The 25,051-nt window shown below is 36.3% G+C and overlaps 2 protein-coding genes across 3 annotated transcripts in view; both read left to right on the top strand.

Moving 5' to 3' along the window:
• LOC116728350 (clustered mitochondria protein homolog) overlaps positions 1-1,010 on the top strand; it is a 28,374-nt gene extending 27,364 nt beyond the window's left edge. For both annotated transcript variants that reach the window (XM_032576399.1, XM_032576398.1), the window contains 2 exons: positions 43-110; positions 242-1,010. In XM_032576399.1, the coding sequence (XP_032432290.1) occupies positions 43-110; positions 242-344 (171 nt within the window). In that variant the 3' untranslated portion in view covers positions 345-1,010. The remainder of the gene's footprint in view (positions 1-42; positions 111-241) is intronic.
• A 3,182-nt stretch (positions 1,011-4,192) lies between these two features.
• Positions 4,193-24,478, top strand: LOC116728871 (lissencephaly-1 homolog B-like). The gene is made up of 11 exons (XM_032577191.1): positions 4,193-4,363; positions 11,103-11,355; positions 12,903-12,987; positions 13,072-13,146; positions 16,712-16,918; positions 18,855-19,023; positions 20,054-20,156; positions 20,269-20,497; positions 21,312-21,413; positions 21,483-21,639; positions 22,986-24,478. The coding sequence occupies exons 2-11, from the start codon at positions 11,324-11,326 to the stop codon at positions 23,057-23,059; spliced, it is 1,233 nt and encodes a 410-aa protein (XP_032433082.1). The 5' UTR covers positions 4,193-4,363; positions 11,103-11,323; the 3' UTR covers positions 23,060-24,478.
• The last annotated feature ends 573 nt before the right edge of the window (positions 24,479-25,051 follow it).

Below are 25,051 nucleotides of genomic sequence, written 5' to 3'. Positions count from 1 at the left end.
AAAGCTCAGTTTGGTGCTAAACTTGTTCTGTTTTTCTGGCAGTTGCCAAGTCATCCTGTGATTCTGCAGCAGCTCAACCTGACTTGTGGGATTACTTTCATCCCACCCAGGTGAAAAAGATGAGGGCAGGGCATCTTGATTAAAAAATCAAGATGCAAATTGCTCATTTTGTCCTTAAAAATTTTTAATGCAGATAAGGATTTCATCTTTGATCCTGTCTGTACTGTTTCTCCCTTTCTAGTGAAAAAGAGCTGAGAGCAGAACTGAATGAAAGAAGAAAAGTTCAAACAGAAGACGTGGAATATCAATTATTAAACCAAAACGGCAACAAGCAGCAGCTCTGAACTGCAGACCGAAATGAAAACCACTGCAGTCCACCTGCTTATTCTGGGAAATGGCTCAGTGAGAAACTGGGTTACCCAGATTCAGTTGAGTCCTTTAGAAACTACAGCAGCTTCTGAACGGCTACAGATGAGTGAAAAACTATTTCAAAAATTGTCTTTAATGTAATGGTATAATCTGACAGTAAAAATTACAGATAAAGCCTTCAATCTGTGTGTGTTACTTAGTGGAAAACAAAATGAGAAATATTTATATATGTATATTTTAAAATCACAAGTGCAAAAATCAGTCTGCATGCCTTACAATTCCTGCAAAATAAATGCAACAGAATGTTTTTAATGCATGTTTTCTTTTTTAGTTAAATATAATATCGATAAACTTTTAGTTTGTATTTAATGGTATCTTGTGTCCTCGAGGAATAAAGTGCACAATCACACTTCAAACAAGGCAGATTTGTGTTTATCCTAATAAATAATAAATCCCTCACTGTAATAAAAACGTTTCTAGTTTACAGTAAATTAGCAGCTGCAGAATTTTATTGTATCTGTATGGTAAGTCTGTATGAATAAGATAAATCTGTATAAATACGGTAAAATTCTGGCAACCACATCTGCCGGTATTTTACCGTAAATTAGAGATGGGGTTTTTTTATAGTGCTGCAAAAAATATACTTGCCTAAACTTGCATTTATGGACAGTCAGAAACTTTAAACTTTAAAACATGTTTGTTTTACATTCTTCAAAGTTAAAGATTGCCTTATTAGTGATATAATGAAGACTTTTTATTTTTAGATGTGAAATAAATTTATAAGTTGAATTGCAAAAAAAAAAAAAAACCTTCCTTGCTATAGAAAGATAATGTTACATTTTAAATAAAGCTACATGAATGGAAAAGTGTAACATATTTCACTGGATCTGATAAACCATGTGTCAAACTTAAGGCTCGCGGGCCAAATCTGGCCCGCCAGAAATTCTTATGTGGCCCTTTAGACTCTACAAACAGAACCGTCAGGATTACAGTTGCGTGCTTAAATATTACTTCATCAATCAAATTGGAAGTTTTATCTGTATTGTGCCAAATTATATATAAGTGAAAAGATGTTTAATAATATTTAATCGCAAAAGGTTCTCACCATATTTTAACAGTTTAACAGGTAGTTTTATCAATGCTTTCTGCCACAGCTGACCTTTTAATGACATTATTTATCTTGACGTGGCCCAAAATAAAAAGGAGTTTGACAATCCTGTAATAAAGCAACAGTCTGCATGCTGCAACTAGAATGTTTTTAAGAATCTTTCAGCAGGAAATCCAAAGATAGCAAAGAAAAAATAAAATTCAGAATAATACACAAACCTTAACACAACACAAACAGCTGGTATTCTAACCAAAGACTAAGCATGAGTGAACAGGTGAGTGGCATTCCGTAAACACACCAGATGTGACAGAGAAAGAGGAAACAGGAGAACAACTTCTGCAAAAGAAAGCATGAAGTAAAACTGCCCACAATACAAATGTTAGGAAATCAAATAGGATAAACAATAACTGACTAACCTGAAAGAATAATGTCGTATAGTTTTAATAATGGATGTCATCTGCAGTGCTGCAAGAAAGTATCTACCCCTTACAAACTGTTTCTCTTTGGGGGTTTTGTCACACTTCAATGTTTTAGAACATGAAACAAATTTTAATGTCAAACGTAAACTGGTTAAATACAAAAGATAATTTTCAATAAGTATTGCATTTTCTAGATCTGTTTGGGGTCATGCCACTCCAAATAAAGAGATTTAAGTCCAGGTTTGATTTGGTCGCATTTTCTCTGGCATATTATTTAAAAGATTTTAAACTATGACATGAACCTTTGGCGGTTTTTCAACCTGAACTTTTTTAGTTCAATTCTGGTCACCGGCCCATAAAGCAAACTGAACAGAACTAAAGTCTACACAAACTAATGAACTATGTTGAATCAAAACGTCTCAACCTGAGCCATAAAGTATTTAGAAGCGCTCAAAGTCCATGACAGGTCTTGTATTTTCAGTTTCTGTATTATGACCTTGCAATCCCTAATGTCTCCACTAGGTTACACACTCGTTCCACGGTCACTTCCCTATTTTCAATCCATACTGCTCTGTACGTGAGATCATTTTGTTTTTCCTTTTTGATAACCTGAATATTAACGTTTTTAATGCACTAGTAACCCACTAACATTTAATCAGTGCTAGCTTCACTGCCAGTAAGGAATCATGTGTTCATCTGGTTGTCATGGTGACCAATTGAATTTCTCATTATTAATATTTTTTAATCTTGATAATTTCTCTAAATAACATCAATTTGGTTGCAGCAGCAAAACGTGGTAACTTTTTATGTGTTATCAGTCCTTATGAAGTCCCTTTTTTGTTTCATTCAGGTCATTGAAAACTTTTGTACACCACCACCGTTTTCTGTTTGAGTTTCAGATTTATTTTCTATTTTCTCCAGATATTTTCAGGAAAGTTGTTTTGTAAGTCTGCGCTCTGAACGGAGATAATGTCTTTACATGAACAGGTACAGAGCCTGGGAGTTTCTGGCTAAATGTTTTTATTATTGTAAATTAAAAGCCATATTAATGATTTGCTTTAAAATATGCAATGTTTTCCTTCTTTCTTTAAGGAAATTTAAAAATAAATTCTGAATCATTTACAAAACCAACAACTTGAGCGCATATACTTTAACTTTAAGATATGTTTAAGTAACTCGTTATTACAGCTGTTAATCTAATAACCCTACAGTATCTTATCATAGCTGCAGTTGTTCACCTTAAGCCCAGATATCACCACTATACATTTCTGTCCAGTGTTACTGTGGAATAGGTTTTAGACACTTGGTAAGCTAATTTGGGTGAAAAAAAAGAAGTAGAAGAAGTGTGATACAGAGTCAGCAGAAAACTGAAGACTGCTGAAGGCAGATGATATAACGGCATGAAGGCTACTGGGTCAGTAGCTCCTATTATCCAGTTAACCAGTTTTATTCCCACTAAAATATGCAAATAAGCATAAACACAGGATAATGTCACTTAAAGCTAATTGGTTCACAGTTATCAATTAATGTCCTTTTAACATAAAATATGCTCTTTTAAAAATTGGAATAAAAAATACAAAACATCAGGATGTTTTTGGTTTTTTCTATGAATGACCCCATTGTTAAATTATGTACAGTAAGTCCTCACTATAAAAAACAAATGCAATATTAATATATTTACTCCTTAATTGCTAGTTTTATCATTTAGATATTTAACATTAATTTATTTAGGAAAAAGCACAAAATGCTTATTTTATTCCCATTTCATACATACTACTTGGATTTTTTGTGTGTAATGTATTATATTTTATCAGTTTAAATAAAAACAAATAACTTCAGTCAGCATCATAGAAAAGAAATCAAATAGAAAACACACTCACAAAAAAAAAGTTTATATTTGGCAAACTTTTATAATTGTCTGATTCATATCAATTTCTACTTGACGTGCAAAGTTGTCTAAAAATCTTTACAAAAACGTATTTCTCCCCCCATCATGTCATGTATGAATAGTATTACAATAAAATTACTAAAATTGTATAGTTAAAAAACAATCTAATAAAATCCCCCCACTAGACTTTTCAATTAGTTTGTTTTTTTTTACTAAATTTTATTTCATTTGTCTTTTGAAAGTTTTGATGAATCCCTTTTTTTTTTTTTTTTTTTAATGTTCCTCAATGAAAACAATATTCTAAAGAAAACCAGCCATATAAACTGTTGACGTATTTTTCTTCAAAACCATGAGCGTGAGGTGTGCCCGTTACGCGCCGCCGCCCACTTCAACGTGCGCGCTCCCGGCGTCCAATCGCGACCGTTAGCCGGGGCCGGGCGACTGCGGTGGGAGAGGAGAAAATCTGACCGTCCGTGCCGGCTGATGTGAAAAGTCACGATACCGCAGTCAAACCACGCAACGCCCCAGCACATGCACAGGCCTGCTAAGGGAAATATGAAGTTCTTCATGTGTAAAATGGTGAGTTAGAAGTTCGTAGACGCGTTTGTTCGTTTGTTTTGGCACTTAGTTAGACTTGTTATTTTGACGAGGGATCGCCTGCAGTGTCTGCGCTTTCCCGTTCCCATCTCAAAATGGCGGAGAGGCCGAAAGCTAAGCTAAGCTGAGCTAAGTGAAGAGTCAAAGTTATCATTGTTTAAGGCAGCTACTTAAAGATTATGGGTATTTTACGGCTTAACTTGCCTATACAAAGAACTTTTGTTATTTCAGAACCAAACGTGGTCTTCTTCATCAGTGCGTGATTTGCATCAAAACAGTTGTTTTGGAGCCTAGGTGGCTAACGTTAGCTACGCCTTTTTTGGAAGTTCTGAGTGGATGAGCCAATTAGGTTTGTTACTAACACTTAAAATGTCAGAGTTAACCTTATTTCTGCTGTTAATGTCTGTGTTCCGCTCAACTCATATTTGTCCTTGACTGAGTATTTAATCTAATGAACAGTGTTATTCATACCTAATTTACTTATATTCACCGATGATTGTGTTTTTATTAAGCAGTGCTATGTTGATGAGCCATTGGTTCTGGAGGGTAGATGCCCTGTCCGTGTTGTTGACCGCGGTTGTATAAATCTATTGCTCACACTTGACAGCTGAGCTTGGTGTTTGGTGTGCTAAGCTAACCTTAGCTGGAAAGGGCGTTGCTGATGAGCCTCTGCTGCAACGTTGCCCTTGCGCCTCTAGAAGCTCAGAAAAAAGCATTTTTTTGAAAATCTGTTACTAAATAGACACAACTAAATAAGGTTCTGGGATTTTAAATTTGCGTGAAGTTCCTCTTAAATAACGAGAAACAGTTAAGCTACGTTTAACTGGTTTTAATCAGTGAAAATAAATGTATGCATGTGAATTATTACCTCCTGTTGCAATGCATGGTTTGTGGTGGGTTATGCGTGTTGACTATGGAAGCAACGTGTAAGATTTTCATAAAAGTATTGACTACTTCCATTATCCTTGTAAATGTGTATGATATATGCATGAGGTATTTTGGCCATTAAATATTTTGTATACAAAGAAGCTAATGGTTTTAATAAACTCTGCTCTAAATGTCAGATAAGTTACCACAGTAGATTTATAAGAATATACAATTTCATTACCTTTTTCCCCCCTAATTTTGTTTCATTTGTTGGCCTATAAAACAGAAAATTAATCTTATTTATTACTATTGTTTCTTTGAAATGACTATTCTAGTTATTTTTCTTGAAATAAGATGGAGGATTAGCATTATCATCAGGTTAGGTTATTTATCTAGTTGTATTATTTTAATTTTTTTATCTTTAAAGTTTTTGGTCTGCTGTGGCACATGCATAGTAATGGAAAACCATTTCTTGCTTAGTCCTCAGCTCCAGATCAATGCAACCTTTCGAAAACATTTATTCCCATTTTGTGCCTTGGTTACCATTTTATCCCTGCATTCTTCCATATAAACTTCTTTATTACTTACCCAATTAATGAAGTAATCAGAAAAGTACTTGTTTTAAAATTTATTTTAATTTTACATTATAATCTTATCCTTTGATTCACACTATTTCTCCTAATCAAATAGGAGTTTATGACATTTGATGGCCTTAAATTTGAAGTTTTATTTATTTATTTTTTTACATATTTGTTAAAAATCACTATGTTGTGATAGTATAATATTAGATGGAGAATTTGTGGAAAAAAATTGAGCTCCTCTGGATCATCCCTGGTCAGAAACAACCAATCAGAGCCAGGAGGAGAAGACAAAACCATTGCCTCTCCCTTCCTTCCACTTTTCATCCTCGTGTTATTAGCTATTTAATAAGAATTTGAAGAAAAGATTAACAGGATAAAGCTAAAGATTCATAATGATGGCGAAATGACCAGGAAGCGTTTAAAAAGGGGATGCAGAAGATAAAATGAATGCTAAACCATTTGTGTTTATGCTGTAGGTATTAATTTGACTATCTGTTGCTCCGACTGAAAATGTGTCAGTGGTTTAATGTTTATCCAGTAAAGAAATGCGAATGCATTTCCTGTAGATAACCCAATGAATGCTCATTAATTCAGTAAAACAAATGAGATTTTAGCTGGTTTTTAATTTTTGTTTGCAAAAGACTTATTTTTAAAGTGTCTCTTCTCTAGTGTTTAAAGTTAAATTTGTCAAACATTATTAGATAATGGTATGAAATATTGTGAGCTGTTCTGGTTTGTAAGCAAACACCTTCTTCTGGTTTAACCTGACCTCTCAGAGACTCGTTTAGCTTAGAAGTCAAACTGAACAGCTCGACTCAAACGTGACTCAAAACCGCAGGATGATACATTAAAAGAGTCATAAACTATCATAGATAACAATCAGCCTTTCACTTTATTTTTACCTTACATAGATCAAGTATGAGCTGTTCTCATTGTCTACCTAATCTGTTTGAGGTTTTGGTCGCAGATTTAAACAAAGCAGAAAACTGTAAGATGTTACATTTCTTTTAAATTTAGTTTCTTCTTCTCTAACATGTTCACTGGTTAAATAGTTGGGAGTTGTAGTTTGTTCAAAATGAAGTAAACACAATGCTCCACCTGGAGATGCTACTAAGCAGCACTACTGTGTGTTTCAATGCAATTAAAAAATAAAGTTCATGTAATGTCACAGTCTAAAACTGCTACCTAATGGTGGCTTTGTTCACCTGCACACTTGTTTTTATTTAACATTTTAAACAAAGAGAACATGGTAGTGTATATTTATGTACTTCTGATCAGAAAAGAGCTAAATTATTGGACTAGTCTGCAGAAACACAGGATATATATATATGTGTGTGTGTGTGTTTGTATATTTATACATATGTGTGTGTATGTATATAAATGAAAAGATTGGTTGTAAGTTGAATTAGTCAAAAAATGAACTAATTAAATAAAATTAACAGTCAATCTTTTTGTTCGTTCAAGAAATTAAACTCTTTATGGAGTGTCTAGTTAGGACACACCTCCAATGTCATTTTAAAATAAATCCTCTGTGGATTGAAAAGACGAAAAACACTTTTTTGTTTTACTTACAAGGGCAATCTGGATTTCTTCTTGTAAATAATTATTCCATAAAACAAGTTCTACAAATGTTTTGTTTATAATGCAACATTATTTTTGCAACGCCCGTCCAGTTGTAACAAAGAATTTGTGAGATCTTGACCGTTTTATTTCAGATATTGAGTTTTTAATTAACATGTTGTTTAACTTGATTTTCTCTCATTAAGTTAAGAGCTGATATTCTAGCAACAGAACAGTCTAGTTTTTTATATATGTAGTGAAGATTCAAAAGAAAATATTTTGAGACAAATGTCACATGAAGGCATTGCTGGAGTTTAGGTGCTGCTGTTTTCTGTCACGTTCAGTGCCAGCATTGTGTTCTGAGAATTGGGCTCTACTTTAGACAATTGCACGTCTTGCCCTCACTTCTTTTGATAAACTGTTACATAGATCGGACTTTGCACCATTTTTTTTCTCTATATTCATGACTCTTGTTCTCTTTCTTGAGCACCAAGTTTAGCTGACGATACATTCATCTGTTAGTGTGAGGGTAAGAAGTTTTGCAACACTTTGATGCCATTTGAAAAACTGAAACAAAGACCCAGATTCGAAGTATCACTCATTTCTAAAAGTGTTTGGGTGACAGTAGCAGGTCCAGGTATCTTCAGCAGGTGCCGAAGTCGCCAACCTACTACTAAACTACTGCATATGTTTATGCAGTAGTTTGGAACGTGGCCTGTTTGGTCAACTGGATGTTTTTGAAGCTCCAAGCTGAAATCCCTGCTCTGTTCTCACTTCAGTAATTCATATGTTTGCTGGTTTTTAAAGAGAGCTCACAACAGTGGCTTGAATAATTTTCTTTTAGACGTTTAAGTTTTAATTAAAATCTTATTAATGACAAATTTTTCATGAAGCAATATGGAGAGAGAATCAAAACCATACTGGAAAGCATCCATTAGTGTCCATTAGGTTTGCATTACATCAGGAAATCATGTAATTGCGATATTGTTGCTGGATAATATGATTTTCAATTATGAATGAGTCATATATTCTTGACTTTATTCTTTGTCTTGCTTCATCACAATAACAAATTTTGCTGGACGATGAATTGTCCCAGAAGTTATTGCAATAAACGATAATATTGTGTTTTGAGACCATGTCCAAGTGATAGTCATAATAGCATAATAATGCAAGAACAAATTCTCAAAGATCAATAAACTTTATATTTTAAAGAACATTTAACAAACGAACTGGAAGACGATTAAATTTTTTTTTTTAAGAAATAAACCGACAAATAAAATGAATTATTTAGTCTCTGCAAACAAAATTGTTCTTCAATAAAAGTTCTAGTTGAGACCAAAGCACTAGACTGAAGACTTTTATCTCCTAGTTTTTGGTAGAAAGAGAAACAATAAATCTTTCAAATGAAAATTATTGAGCTTGTTTTAATTTATTTTGGGATTAATTGATTTATAGCGATAGGCCTAATCACAATGTGCCCACCATTCTGTTTGAGCTCATAAAGTACGTATCACATCTGGGCATGGAGGGAAGCTGAAGTCAAAATAATAAGCCAATTTTTGTAGCTATTAAGCTTTTCCATTGATATATTTTGCAGCAAACAGAACACATGGCGATAACATCACCTGATCCCAGACAGTGTCTAGTTAAAGTCCCTGCTCTCTGTTTGGTGATCCTGTTTGCTGCCGTCCCGTTTCTCCTTTACGTTGCACTGTCAGCTGTATGGAGGACTAGTGGTCTGTCACTCACACACACACACACTTTGTGTTGTCTGGTGTAGCTGCTAAGCAGCTTAGTGCTTTACAGCACCAACCTTCACTGGAGTTCAAGAATGAACACTGTCATAAGTTTTCAGCCGCTGAAAGGTGTTTTTACTTTGTGTTGTTCAGACTAAAACTAAAATCAGGATTCAAATATTTAAACTTGGGATGAAATATTATTTCAGACTCTTTTTGTTTTGGTGGAGAATTTAAATAAAACCACAAAGTTATACAAGGAAGATCAGCAGAGGTTTTCATTTATCCAGTTTCTTTTGTGACACAGACATTTATGACTTGCACCTTAGCTGTTTGGTAAAAAGTATTAGTCTGGCCAGAAGTGGTCATTAATTGTGAATTAGCTGGGATTCACCGATTGCAGTTTTCTGGCCGATCTCCGATTACCGATCTTTTTAAAAAGCCTAATCTGCCGACTTCAATTTTGGTCAATACCAATTGTTTTTGTCTGAAATGTTGCTCAGTATAGCAAGAAAGTTGCTGAACTGGCAACAGGGGGGTGACTATTGTTAACTGTAAACGTGCAGACCTGACCTGGTGGGTCAGTCTGTCAGTCAAACCTCTCACTGCAGAGCAGTAGAGGCTTTTTAGATGTTGGCCGAAATAGATAAGATCAGCTTCACATGTAAAAATCGTCCGATCACTGATCTCCCAAAATTAAGGAAATCGGCACCAATAAATCAGCTGGCCGATACATCGGTCCGTGCAACCCTAGAATTAACCATTGGAAAGCCAGAGATTTTTTAAATTTAATTTATTTTAAAGGCCAGATTTTCCCTTCACTGAGTCTCTCCAGCAATCAGAGTAAGAAACAGGAAAGTGTATGGAAAGGTTAATTGTGGTAGAGCAGGATATATCTCAAAAATATACATTAACCTGTCTCACTATCGCTTGTTTGTGAACATCAACGTAGAGGTGAAACATAATAAGTGGGAAAATGGTTTAGTATTTTTTTTATTTGTTGTATTTCTGCACTGCAGAAATCAGAGGTCACGATTCACATCGTGGGGGGTCAGTGATGGGATTCTCCCAAACGGATCCATCAGATTGAAGATTGTAAAAAGTGCATCAGTTAGCTTCTGTCGAATTAACTCGCTGACTGAAAATTATATTATAATTTTTATCCCTTCATTTTCTGTTCAAATCAAAACGACTGCATCTACTAAGAACAGGAAGGACTTTTTTTTAGTGATCAGCGTTAGTTCAATTTTTTTTATAAAACAAAGCTGGAATGTAGCTTAAATATGTAAATTCTCTAGAAAAAATTATACGTCATACAAACGTGTGACTCTTAACTTTTCTCTTCATATGCAGCACTGGAAAAAATTTTTATAGATCAATTAAAATGATCAGTTAATCTGATTTCACTCTTTTTAGGTATATGTTTGAGTAAACTGAACATTTCTCTTTTATTCTATGAACTACTGACTTGTCTCTGAAATTAAAAGCAAAGATTTAGTATTTATTTGCAGAAAATAATGAAAAAGATGCAGTGCTTTCAGACTTCAAATAATGCAAAGTAAACAAGTTCATATTTATTTAGAAACAACAATACTAATGTTTAAACTCGGGAAGAGTTCAGAAATAAATATTTGGTGGAATAACCAGGAGGTTTTTAATGGGGTTCAGTGCAATGGGCTCCTAATTTTTCCAGAGCTGTATGCTTACTTCCTATCTTTTTATTTTACATCTATATGGGTGCATTTGGAAATAGAGATGTTTAATTCCCTGTGATTCAAGATTTTAAATTTCTAGCATCGGTTTTATAAAAACAATCCTTCTGCTTAAATGTAAATATTTGTTTTTTGTTTTACTTTTTTCCACTAATAAAGAATACTTTTTTTTCACAACTTTCTGTCCAACCAATTTAAAAGTTTCCTGAAATAAAGATGGATTTCTTTTAAAAACATTAATCAGCGTTTTCCTTCTCTTCTTCAGGTGACGAATATGTTGTGCCACTGACTGAGCGGGTGACATTTGGACCGTCGTAAACCTTCTTGGCGCCTTATAGCGGCACAGCAGAAGCACCTCCAGGTTCGCCGTCCTCCTCCGAGCAGCTTTCCCTTTGCCACCTGCGATCCTCGGCGGGATCGGGCTCCTCCTCACCCAACGCTTCACCTCACCCTCACCTCCCCGCGAGGGAGCGAACAGCAGCCACCATGGTGCTGTCACAGAGACAAAGAGATGAACTGTGAGTGCAATTATAAGTAGGATTACGTGTGAGCAAGAACAGACATGTGCGCTGCAGCTCATTACCAGCAGCACCTGCAGGTTGGCTCGTCGCACTGCGGCGCATCGCACGTTTTCCTTTTGAAGACGGTCCAGAAGTCCACACTTGTAGATGTGAAATTAAATCTTCTACAACAGCGGCGTCAAACTCATTTTCGTTTTGGGCCAAATCAAGATCATGAATGCTCTTAAAGGGCTGGTTGTGCCAGAATGTATTGATAAAATCTGTTCGCAAACTGTTAAAATATTAATTAATTCTTAAAATAAAATATTATTGAACATCTTTTCAGTTCCTCCAGGATTTTGTGATTCTCTTAGTTATTAAAAAAAAATCCTTTGTGGTACTAATTTGGACATATTTGTGCTTATTTATGACGGTAAATGCGCCTTTTTATTACTCGCTCTATAGATCATGGACTTTAATCTGACATCAGTTAAAGCTGAGGCAGCTGTTTAGTACAAGTAAGAAAGTCTGAAAATTTTTGAGAAAAATCTGCAATAAAATCCCAATTAGCAGCAGAAAATGCGGGGATGTGTTTACTTTTTTTTTGATTGATATAATTTGGCAGTAAGCAGATAAAAACTGCATTGATTTGATTGATAACGTAATATTTAAACACACTTGGTGTTTAGTCTAAACTCTAGAGGTCCACATAAAAAGCTATGGCGGGCTGGATTTGGCCCGCGGACCTTGAGTTTGACACATTGTGTTGTACAACAATCTGAAATCAGTGGTGGAGCCTGAAGAGACGTGAGCTGCAGGCGCTTCACTTGATATCTGCTTGGTGAATATTTCATAACCTCCATGACGGCAGGAAAGAAGCGAGGGGGATGGGGGACGACGAGCTTCACGCCGTTATGACCTGCACCTCTGTTTAAACACAGACGGCAAACAATCAATATTTAATGATTTTTTTAAACTTATTGCGGTTAATCCCACTGATATTTTAATGTTTGACGGCCAAGTTGAATTAAAGCAGCAAGGGTCTAAAGTTTGAAGTCTGCAACAGTCTGCTTGCTCCAAAGAAGCCCAGAAGCTTCAGCCTAAATTTAGCAATTCGCTCATGAAATATTCACCCTCCGTCTTATAAAAAAACCTGTTTCCGCATTTATATAATTTTGTGTCTCCGTATTTCTGTTAAACTTCACTGCATCATCCGGCTCTCATCAGCTCTGCCTTCATGACGAGTCGATGGTTTCCATGGCAGCAGCAGCACTGTTTCCCAGCACACCTTTTCTTTATTTTTATTTGGTCTTTTTCCAGAAAAATGTGATTCGTTTCTGTTTGCTCAGGCTGACATTTAAGGTTGAGTTGCTAGACGCTCCCCTCTGTTTGCCTGGGCGCGGTCTGCCATATTTTAAGGAGGAACATCGGCTAGCATCGATTTAATGGTGACACGGTTTCTGTGCAGACATTCACCTAATTTATGGCATGTTCAAAATAAAGAGCACACACTGTAAGTGGGATGAAATTGGCCTTCAGATTACTAATAATGTTTCTTTTTCTAGAAATCGGGCTATAGCTGACTATCTTCGTTCCAATGGATATGAAGAAGCCTATTCTACCTTCAAGAAAGAAGCAGAATTAGATATTGTAAGGAGCAACAAATTGAAGAGTAATGTTTTTTTTCTAATGTGAGGGACTTCCTTTGTGAGAATCTGTTTGCTTTGGTTGTAGAATGAAGAGGTAGATAAGAAGTATGCTGGGCTTTTGGAAAAGAAATGGACCTCTGTTATTAGATTACAAAAGAAGGTAAGGAGAATCTTTTTACGCTTATGTTTAATCCAGGGGTGTCCAAACATTTTGGCAAGTTATAAGAGAAAGATTAAAATAAAATCAAGCAGTTAAAGTTGTCTTTTTGTAGAAAAAGGATAGCGCCAACACTTGAAAATGATTTTGCACATTTTTCTGTATTAAAAGAAATTTAATCTAGTTCTCAAATTAAAATGTAAAAATGTAACTCATTCAAATTCTTATTGTAGATGGTGATGACTGTTAGGAAATGCCTCCTGTAGCAGTCTGTGTTACAGCGAATTTGAAGAAACCTCTGACTGAAGACACTCTATTTTCCCAAGACGGTCTCATGAAATTCTTTTCAAATTCTTTTGGGCTCGACTGAACAAATTTATTCAATTATAAGTTATTTGAGTCGCTTTCTTTCAAAATAAAAGCTGACTTAGGAACAGCAAAGTTCTACTTATTATAAACGCTTGGTTATAAAAATATAAACTAGAAAATTTCGGAAGAAATTTAGCCGGGGCCTGCCAAGGCGCGCCCGTCGGGCATGGGCCCGGCGTCGTCACGCCACAAATCGGCGTCGACGCTAAAGAACGCCGCAACGTAATCAGTGGCACGCGGAGAATCGCAAGAACGTTAAGCGAGGCGGACGTGCACCATTCAGTATTATAAAGTAAGTATATCAGCTAAAATCAGCAGAAACGCTAATGTTAGCGTCATTGCTTTCATCAGTATGTGGGAAATCACTAGGATATTTTCTGTAATTGATTTACTCCATTCAGTATACTAAACATTGCTAAAAAGTAAAATAAATAGCTAATAGCTTATTGAAGCTAAAATGCTAACGCTAATGAACCTTGCATTGAACTGTTTAGTAACAGTTCAATGCTCATAAACTGCAGGAAGGCAGTTCATTAGCATTTACCTAATGATTGTCACAAATATAAATTTTCAATAACGCACACACACACAACATATTACAGTTTAAAAATATATATTGACCTTATGTTAAAGATTTCTACAAACTTTTTACAGGTAAAGTTTACAATGAACCAAAATTACAACATTTAAAGAATACCATAAATTTAAGAATCTAATGTCTCTGCAATAAAAAGAAATTGCTATCTTTTTTATTTTTAAACAACACCTCATATTGTTAAATAACTGATTTTATGTATTCAAGTTTTAAATATTACATTTGAGTTTGCATGGATGTAAAATTACTGCTCAGTTTAAAAATTGCGTTGTGTTCTGTAAATAAACAAAACACAAGCAAAATCAATAAACTATATGCATATTCCAGTATACTGCGTTTTGGTTTTACATTCATTCTATTTAAATGTAGTTTGTTCGTGCTTACCAATGTTTTCTGGCCGGATGTCTGGCACCGTTTTCCCCTGGTCAGTTCGTCGATGTCTGGTTTTAGTTCTATTCTGTGGCAATCCGCAAAACGGCGTGTAGGTTTTCGTCAGTAATGCGCGATCTGTGCTTGGTCTTGTTTAAAGTCATTATTGAAAACATCTGTTCGCACAGATAGGTGCTTCCAAACGTGGACAAAACACAGGAGCTGCATGGAGTCGAAGCTGTGGCATCAAATCAGGGGGCAGTAGACGGTAAAAGTCCTCGATTGAAACATCACGGGACTTCGCTCTTTAGCTTGTTAGCTTGTCGATCTTTCAGTTTTATTCGCTGGGAAAATTAATCATCAGCTTGAGGTGACTCTGCTGCACTCTAGTGGCGAGAAGCCGTAATGTTGGTTGGTAAGAATCGGAAGGCATTATGGGATATGTAGGTTGTAGTCAATTCGTGCTCAAAACCTATTTTAAGTCAATCAATGGGGCTGTAAAACGGTGGTAGGGGGGAGAGGGCGACATAAAATGACGTAGCCGGCCACATGTGGCCCGCGGGCCTTGAGTTTGACACATGTGCAATAGAGGATCTATCTGCTGCTCATGCAAAACAGTCTATTTTAATCCCATGTGTAATAGTCATTGGGTTAAATCAGTTATATAATGCTGAAAAAGCAAGTAGTTGATGTAAAAATATTCAAGGCTTTTATTTTGAAATGTTCAGTATGCTTCATTTCAGAGGGCCAAACTAATACCACGTGTAACAGTGCTTTGGATGAAAAAGTCACATAAAGCCAAAAACAGCAATTACCTGATGTAAAAATATTCAAGGCTTTTATTTTGAAATTTTCATCAAGCTTAATCTTAAATTGCCACACTAATCACATGTGTAACAATTGCTGGGTTAAATCAGTTATATAAAGCTCAAAAGAGCAATTTCCTGATGTAAAAATATTCAAGGCTTTTATTTTGAAATTTTTGTTAAGCTTCATTTCAAAGGGCCAAACTAATACCATGTGTAACAGTGCTTTGGATGAAAAAGTCAAATAAAGCCAAAAAGAGCAATTACATGATGTAAAAATATTCAAGGCTTTTATTTTGAAATTTTCAGTATGCTTCATTTTAAAGTTTAAAACTAATCCCATGTGTAACAGTTACTGAGTTAAATCAGTTATATACAGCCGATAGCAGCAGGTAGTTCTAAAGGCCAGTTCTCAGTCCTGATCTGTTTCAACTGAGGGTAGATAGAACTACAGTGATGCGTATTCGTAGTCCTAACCAGCAGCCAATAGCCTCTTGAGTTCCGTTGCTATGGTAAATAATGGTCTCAGCAGGTGTGAGCTGTGAGCTCTGAGCTCTCAAACACACAAGTGTGTTTGAGCAAACACACTTTACTGAAAAAAAGCATTGGAAACAAATCCTTCTTGTTCGGGAACCGTAATACATATTCGAAAAGCGTTTTAAGCGTATGACAGTTCAATGTGTCTTCTGCGATAGTCCCGAGATTCATATCTGTACCTCACTCAGAGCATTTACAGTGATGAGAGAAAGAAATGTTGTGCCCAGATCTGAACCGAGATCGGCTGTCACTGTAATTTGAGCAAAAATGAGAAAGTTTGGGTCGCTTAGAGGCAAATTGTGGACAAACCGTAACTGGTATCGACGAGCCGTCTTCACTTTCGAAGAGATCACAGACGTATCTACAAAATGAAATTTGAATGGCATTTCTAGGTGAATTTGTGACGACACAGCAAATCCTCAAAAATAGGGTATTTCTAGGATTTTTCCCATTGAGTTATAATGGGTTTTTTTTCGTAGTTTTTTGCGAATTATGTCGCCACGTTAAGCCCAAATCCCACCAGAAGTAATAGCTCCAATGGCGTGAATTTTCTGCACGTTTTGATACCTCATTTGTAGGTGTGCACCCAGCGGTACGAGCCGCATTAACGGTGACGGAAGAAAAATAAAGAAGATTAAAGAGACGCTTCTCTCCGACAATAGTAATAGGTTCCTGCCATTGCTTTGCATGGCAGGCCCCAATAATTTGTATTGTATTTAACAGTTTCCATTGTTTTACCCTGACTGAAAATAGGAACATTTTCATTTGTGTCATTCTTGAATCACTCCAATGGCCACAAATGGCCCCCGCGCCGCCCTTTGGACACCCCTGGTTTAATGAAATGAGAACAAGCGTTGGTTCTGTTTTTGAGACGCTTTCCTTGCTGGTGTAGGTGATGGAGTTGGAGTCGAAGCTGAATGAGGTGAAGGAGGATATGACATACGGCGGACCCGTTGGTCAAAAGAGAGATCCGAAGGAGTGGATCCCCCGCCCCCCGGAGAGATACGCCCTGAGTGGGCACCGTGCTCCAGTCACACGGGTCATTTTCCACCCCGTGTTTTCCGTCATGGTGACGGCCTCTGAAGATGCCACCATCAAGGTGTGTACAGGTGACATACTGACTACATGACAGACATTTTACTGAGGTTTATATCATTTTTTCAGCTTCAGCATAGAAGCATAATTGCAGCATAAATCAAACAAAGCTAGCACCTTTACGGGAATAAATAGGTGCCATCTTTACATGCATGTTCACTTTAAACAGTAACCGGATTAAATAAACATGCTGCATGTTTATGAAAACAATTAAAAGATGGAACTGGTAGGTTAACATACTAATTTATTATGGTGGGCAGAGTAAAAGAGTAGCAGTACTTCAACATGTTTTTATTCAAGTAAAAGTAACAAGTACCAGTCTAAGAAATTACTCAGCTTAGAGTAAAAAGTCTACTCAAGTACTGAGTAACTATTCAAATTATCAGTCATTTAATATTTAAAAATTACATCATTAGACGGTCCAAATATAAAATAAAGTGGAAATATATAATAAAATAAATACTTAATTATTTTATTATACATTTTTTAAAATTATTTTTCTTTTTATCAACTTATTCTATTATTGTTCTTGTACAGCACTTTGGTGCAGTCTTAAACCAATAAATTTGACATTGACCAATTTTGGTATTTTAAGGACCCAAACGACAATAATTCATATAAATGACAAATCAGACAAAATAAATTTTTCTAAATCTGTTTATTTTAGAAAAAAATTGATGAAACTTGTAACAGAAACTGCAGCTGTGTGTGTCTGTGTTTGGTGAATTTTTGGTTAAAGCATGTTTTTTCATTCAGTGGGTAGAAAATCCAGAAATATAACTCAAGTAAGAGCAGAAATACTTCATAATAAAGTTACTCAAGTAAAAGTACAGAGTTGTAAAAATAATCGTAAAAGTAATTTTTTTTTTTCAAAAAGGTTTTTCAAGTAAATTTAACTAGCTGCTACCCAACTCTTATTTTTAAGTGCTTTATAATAGTTTTCATACCTTTTAGGCGGTTTATGTTTTATTAAGATATAATCATAAATTCTGAATGTATTTTATTGATGAACGGTTTGGATTGTCATTCTAACACATTAATTATTTGATATAAATCAAACCGTTCCACCTCTGCCTGTTTGTTTTAGGGTTATTGTCCTGACTATTGTCTTCTGACTTTTCCTGACTAAATCTAAGATAATAAATGTTGTGGTTAAAATTAATCCAGCAGATCTGAGCCTGCTCTCCGTTTTATACTCACTTCCTTCGCATTAACATGCCGCCTCCCTCCTTCTCCTTTTTCTGCTGTGTCACTTTTCATCTATGTGAACACGTGACGATTCTTGACTTGTTTGCTCTAGACCCAAAGTGCAGATCCTAATCTGTAAATGTTTCTTCTTAAACCTGTGCTGCTTTTTAAGTTTAATTTGTTAGAATTTGTTTTATCTGAAGTTGGAAAACTGTGTTTGTGTTATTCTGGGTTTCTCAGTAAGTCTTTGAATTTCTTTGCTTGATGGCACAATCTTTTTTTTTTTTTTGCAGCTGCACAGTTCAGAATGTTGTGACAGTCCCAGCAAATTACAATTTATCTTTAATAATAGCATAAATTATGTAGAAAAGGCACAAAACAATATTTTCCAGCCTTCCTGAATCGAGTATCAATCAGTTTGTTTTGGAAGCAGAGGTGATGTTACTCCACGTGTGTAAAACAGCTTTATCTAGATTTTGAAACAAAAACAAATTGATTAGAGTTGAGATTTTAAACTGATTTTACCTGGCATAATTAAAGCATCATTCTGTGTGTTTAGTCCTTACGGACAGTAAAACATTTACCTTAAACTCAAAAAGCTTTCCAAGTCCAACATTAATGTTAAAGATGATGTTTTTTTTTTACTTAACGTTGCTGTTTTCTCTGTTCACTTCCAGTTTGTAGTTCTTTTTTCTTTTTTTCTATTTAGGATTTTAGTTTTAAGCCCCTTACTGATTTCTGTGTGCCTTCAGGTGTGGGACTACGAGGCAGGAGACTTTGAACGAACCCTGAAAGGACACACGGACTCGGTGCAGGACATCTCCTTTGACCAGACGGGGAAGCTGCTGGCCTCGTGTTCGGCTGACATGAGCATCAAACTCTGGGACTTCCAGGGCTTTGAGTGCATCCGGACAATGCACGGTGAGAACATTTACAGATTTAGTAACACCTGTTTCCGAGCGACACGCCGGCAGATGCAAAAGGCCACATCTGGGTTCTGAATTAAGTGTAAGCTTTGTTTTCTTTTTTTCTTCTTTTTTTTGTATAATCCAACACTAAGGGGAAAATGGCAGCTCTATTGGAAAGATGTCCAATGTTTTTGTCACATGGGTCAAAATTGTCAAGTAAAAGTACAAAATTAAGAAAATAAATGTAATATCAAGCAAATGAAGAAGTAATTGTAGATCCAAAAATGTAAACAGGATTTTGCACATTTGCTATATTAAAAGATATGCATCTAGTTTTCAAAGTTTTTTGGTCTCAACTGAAGAAATTTATTCAGGACTTGAGCCACTTTCAGTGAAAATCTCTGCTAGATTTTAATAAAATATTAAACAAGTTTAATGAATTAAACTTGATTTGGATCAAGCCATAAATTAATTTGATTTAATAAATAGTTTTATTAAATTAATAAAATTAAACTCGTTTAATCAATTTAATAAGTTAAATTTATTACATACATTTTAATAAAATGCATTTAAATTAAAATAAAGTTTAATTAAAGTTTATTTGGATGAAAATCATCTTTAACAGACGTGGTTCTATTTCTCATAAAAGCCGGTTTTTAAAAAACCCTGAATACTTTGGGTTGTTGTAATAAATTATGTTGGCTGTATTTTTATCCTTATGACAAATGAAACTTCTCCATTTACATCAAGATCTTGTGCTGGAATTTGTATCATTCATTAATTGCAGTTGGTGGGCCGCTCAGAATCAATTTAAGGGCCAGTAATAGCCCCGGGGCCGCACTTTGGACACCCCTGTAACATTGCATATGATTTATATTTTTGGGTTTCATCTAACTAAATATATTATCGGATCCATTTACCTAATGGAAAATTGAAGCAGGCTGTTTTTCAGCAGGGTGATGATTTGTAAGAATCTCCATTTTGAACAAAAATAATGAAGATGAATGCAGATTAGTGACTAAAGGTGAAACTTTGTTTTTCAGGCCACGATCACAACGTGTCGTCCGTAGCAATCATGCCAAATGGTGACCACATAGTTTCTGCCTCCAGAGATAAGTCCATCAAGATGTGGGAGGTGGCCACAGGGTGAGTTTTCATTTCATTTTATTTTACATGTTTTATAGAGACTCTTATAACTAATTTACAGCAGAAGTGCACTGGTGTAAGCCGAGCTGCGTGTGTGTGTGTGTGTGTGTAGGTACTGTGTGAAGACATTCACAGGCCACAGGGAGTGGGTGAGGATGGTTCGCCCGAACCAGGACGGCTCATTGATCGCCAGCTGCTCCAACGACCAGACTGTGCGCGTCTGGGTGGTCGCCTCCAAGGAGTGCAAAGCCGAGCTGCGGGAGCACGAACACGTGGTGGAATGCATCGCCTGGGCCCCTGACAGCGCTCACCCCACCGTCCTGGAGGCCACAGGCTCAGAGGTAATCCCACCTTTTCCTTCGACAAGGATGCCGAGATGAGAATCCAGACGGCGTGCCTGGAAATAATTTTGTTTTCTCAAATGAATCATATTTATAATATTTTGATGCCTCTGCTCTTTCTGGTGTGAAAGATGACGTTGTTGAAAAGCAGATTTTGTAATAATAAATTGTAGGTGGAGATGTCACTTTGCATTGCAAGGTGAGATTTTTGGAGATTTGGAGTCCAAATAGGACTCTACAGACAACAATTACAAAAGGAAAACTCAGAGTCTATCAGAAAAGAGTTTAATGCCCCAGATCCTGATAAAATGAGACTGGCAAGTTTTACAGTTTTGTAGGCATTTTTTATATTTTATCTTTTAAGAGCAGAAAACTGAAATATCTACTTGTGGGTCTGCCATGGTAATAAAGAAATTGTCCTGGAAGTTGATAGATGATAATATTGCTGTTTTCAGACTATTTTCAAGTAACATAATGGTGATGTCATAATAATACAAGAACACATTCTCAAAGAGCAATAATTTCTAATGAACATTTAATACTAGAACTGGAAGATATTTTAAATATACAAAATAAATAAACAAAAACAACAAATAAAATGTCTCCGTAAACAAAATTGTCCTTCAAAAAAAACAAAGCATCAGACTGAAAACTTTTGTCATCCAGTTTTTGGTAGAAAGAGAAAAATGATAAATCATCCCAATGAAGATTATTGAGTTTGTTTTAATTTATCATGCGACTAATTGATTTATTGCTTGTGGCCACAGTAGCCTTTTTGATGCGTCATCCCTTCCCTTGTGTTTCTGTTTTGCAGAGTAAAAAGAGTGGAAAGCCTGGCCCCTTCCTGCTCTCTGGCTCCAGAGATAAAACGATTAAAATGTGGGACGTCAGCATCGGGATCTGCCTCATGACTCTGGTAAGTGGCAGGGAGGACTCTGGGTGACGTTTCTGAGCGAGCGTTGGGTAACGAGCCTCGTGTCCTCAGGTGGGACATGACAACTGGGTGCGTGGGATACTGTTTCATCCTGGAGGACGATTCATCGTGAGCTGCGCCGACGACAAAACAATCCGGATCTGGGACTACAAGAACAAACGTTGCATGAAGACCTTATCTGCTCATGAACACTTTGTTACCTCTTTGGGTGAGATTTATTTAACTTATCAGTACAGATAATATTTGTGATGTAGTTACTAAAAAAATAAGAAATAGTTACAGGCAGCTGAGAATGTTGCTCTGCTCAACTCTAAAATTAAAAACTGGGCACAAAAGGGGAGACGTGTATGAAGAATAAACACTGCAGTTTGCAGCTCACCCCCACATTTTCAAGATTTAAGTGGAAAGTAACTTTTTAATTTTACGTGTTTGTTTTGATATCATCATATATAAAATTGTCAAAACACCGGTAGAAACATAAAATAATCTACTGAGTAGGAATGCACCGATGGCAGTTTTCTGTCTTTAAAAAGCCTTCTGATTTTGACTGGTACCTTTGTTATTTTGTCTGAAATGTCGCTAAATATAGCAAGAAAGTTTCTGAGTTGGCATCAGTGAGGTGACTTGTTAGCTGAAAGAGTTCAGATATGACCTGGTGGGCCGGTCTGTTAGGCCAACCTCTCACAGGACTGCAGAAGAGGACTGTGGCTGATTTTTAAATCTTTGCTGAGGTAGATAATATCAGCTTCACATGTAAGTATCGGCCGATCACAATCTCCCACAATCAAATAAATCGTCACAGATAATTCAGTTAGCTGATAAATCGGTGCATTTGGAGAAATAGTTTGGTGTAACGCAAGATGTTTCAAGTAAATTTCAAGAACCCATTTTTTAAAGAGAATGTCAATAAAAACTGCTTTTCAAAGTTTCAAAAACGTTCAGCGTTCCTGGCGTGTTTAAAGTTAAGAGTGGTGCACCTGTTGGGGAGGTTTCTGTTTGAGTGGAAAAGCAGCATAATTGGTTCACTGTTCCAAGAAATGAGATGCCACACCTGTACGTTACTTCTGGAAACTCGTTGATTTTTATCTGCAATCTGTGGCCAAACAAAAGCTTCTTAATTCATTGGATTTTTTTTTCACTGTACTTTAGCTTTTGGGATTTGTCCTACTTTGATTTCTGTTTTTATTTTAATCCCTGCAATGATTCTGGAAAATGTTAAAGTTTTTTTTTTTAATTATGCGAAATATAGGGATTAAAATAATAATATCAGCTCTAACATCGGTATCGGCTGATATTAGTAATTTTTCAATATATCGGTATTGGCACTGTAAATAAAACTGGGCCTATATTAGCAACTGATATGCCATTGTCTGTTTCTGGTCGGGTTTTTTACCTAAAAGTGTTAGAACAGAGAAACGCATATAATATCGGTTATCGGCCCAAATTTTCTTATCAGTGCATCGCTAGCTAAATATAATGTAACAACAAAGCAGCTGCCCAGAAACGGTTCCCTGTACACAGGTTTAAATCTTTTTTTGTGTGTGTTTGTTGCAGATTTCCACAAGACGGCTCCATACGTGGTTACGGGCAGCGTCGATCAGACAGTCAAAGTCTGGGAGTGTCGCTGAGACTGCCACCATCTCTCCCCCCTACCCTACTGCCCCCAATTCCAAGGATTTGAAAAAGAGAAAAACAAAAAAAAGATCCCCGACGCGCCATGCTAGCCGCCGCCCCTCAGCTCCCTCCGCCCCGACGTCCAGCCCTTCACCTCTCGCACTCCAAATCATAGTTGACCAATGTGCTTTACCTTCCCCTCGCTCCTCCCTACACTGATCCAGCCCCATTAAGATGACTATTGTCCTTTTTGTGTAAATTATTCTGGATGTAGGGTACGCTTAATAAATGTCACGCAAATATCTGACACATAAACACTCAAAATGATAATAAATATCTTTGCATGGTGACTCAAACAAGAAAAAATAAATAATAATTCAATACTGTTAGATTTACAAATTTCCATACTGTTGTCATGACTTTCCATTGGGTCAAAGGGTAAATGTCTGTGTGTGCCGGTGCAGATAGATTTAACTGAGTGCACTAAAACCAATGGCGCCTCCTGTTGACGGGGTTTAGGTTATGTTTAGTTTTTCTTTTATTTCACGGCTCCTTTCTTGTGGTCCATTGTTGCGTTTATGGAGGAAAAGGAATCTGAAGGAAAATAATCAAGCCTGTTGCAGCTTCGCAGTTTATCGCATTACTATAACGTCACGCAACGCAAAAACGCAAAATCTTTTCAGCAACATATAGGAGCTTGTGTTAAGTAAATGATTCCTTAATATTTATGAAAACGCTCCAGTTCCACTGGCGCCGTTACCTAGCAACACCAGCCCAGCCCGTCACCTAACAACCCTGTCGTAGTTTTTTTGGCAGATTATTTAACTTATAATAAGATATTTTTCTCTTGTTAAATGTGAAATAATCTGCTAATGGAACTAGTAGTTTTTCAATATTTACTTAAAACAAGCTCATATATGATGCTACTTCCAAATTAGTTTGGTTTTAATTCAAGTCAATTAAGATACTTGCGCTGGAAACTACTAATACTTGGTAAGATTTTGTGTTTTTGTGGTGTGCGTGTCTGTATTTTCTTATTTTTTGACAGGAGAATCTTTCCACCACATCCGATCCGATGGCAGGCAAAGCTTCTCGCCACTTTGATTTTTCTTCTTTTAACCAAACAGATCGCAAACGAGCCCCCGACAGGAAAGTGTGTTTTACAGAGGAAAACGTCAGCTCACCTGTTCATGAGGTGTGTGTGTGTGTGTGTGTGTGTCCCTCCGGAGAATCACCCTGTTGCTATCTCTGCCTTGATAACCCGATCCAGGGCTCCGTCACAGGATTTTCATCCAGCTTTCTGTGGTCCCACTGCTCTCTTTGCATACACTCACTAATGCACATACACGCACAGTAAAAAAAAAAAAAGTTGTGTATCAATATATCTGGATGTCATTGTTTGCAGCATAATGAAATAAAATTCTGTAAATATAGTTCATTTTATTTGTGTGCTTCATTTTAAAAGAGTGCAGTACTGCTCCACGTCCTGCAGGGGACGCCAATCACATTCCTGCTCCAACATACTGGAATTACCTCGTCATAGGACCAGAGGTATGAGATTGAGCTACTGGTTCAGGTGTGTTGATGAAGCATCTACATCTGGGGTGTCCAAAGTGCGGCCTGGGGGCCATTTGTGGCCCTTGGACTGATTTTATGCGGCCCCCAACTGTTAAATTTGGTGTTTAGATGCAGATGAGACTTTTAAATTGTAATCAGGGTAAAAATTGTTGCCAAGATAATTTTCTTCCGCAGGAAAATGTAAAGTGTAACACAAAGTATTTGTGTTTTTATGACCAAGTTTCAACAAAAATTAAAATCAAGATTATCCAGAGACTTTTACTGAAAAGAAAACTTTGCTGCACCCAAATCAGCTTTTACTCTTTCTTAAACTTGGCAAAATACAGCAAGTGTTTTGAAACAGTGACCCAAATTCTGTTCCAATTACTGAAAATGTATTCAATTGTGAAACCTAGACGTCTTTCTTTTAATACAGCAAACATGCAAAA

Source organism: Xiphophorus hellerii, chromosome 11, assembly GCF_003331165.1.
Source record: "Xiphophorus hellerii strain 12219 chromosome 11, Xiphophorus_hellerii-4.1, whole genome shotgun sequence".
NCBI classification, from domain to species: domain Eukaryota; kingdom Metazoa; phylum Chordata; class Actinopteri; order Cyprinodontiformes; family Poeciliidae; genus Xiphophorus; species Xiphophorus hellerii.
This window is presented reverse-complemented; position numbering and strand designations above follow the sequence as displayed.

Coding starts and splice junctions, on each gene's coding strand:
- LOC116728871 (XM_032577191.1), top strand. CDS start 11,324: ATGGTGCTGTCACAGAGACAAAGAGATGAACT. Junction 11,356..12,902: donor CAGAGACAAAGAGATGAACT/GTGAGTGCAATT, acceptor TTCTTTTTCTAG/AAATCGGGCTATAGCTGACT. Junction 19,024..20,053: donor GTGCATCCGGACAATGCACG/GTGAGAACATTT, acceptor TTTGTTTTTCAG/GCCACGATCACAACGTGTCG.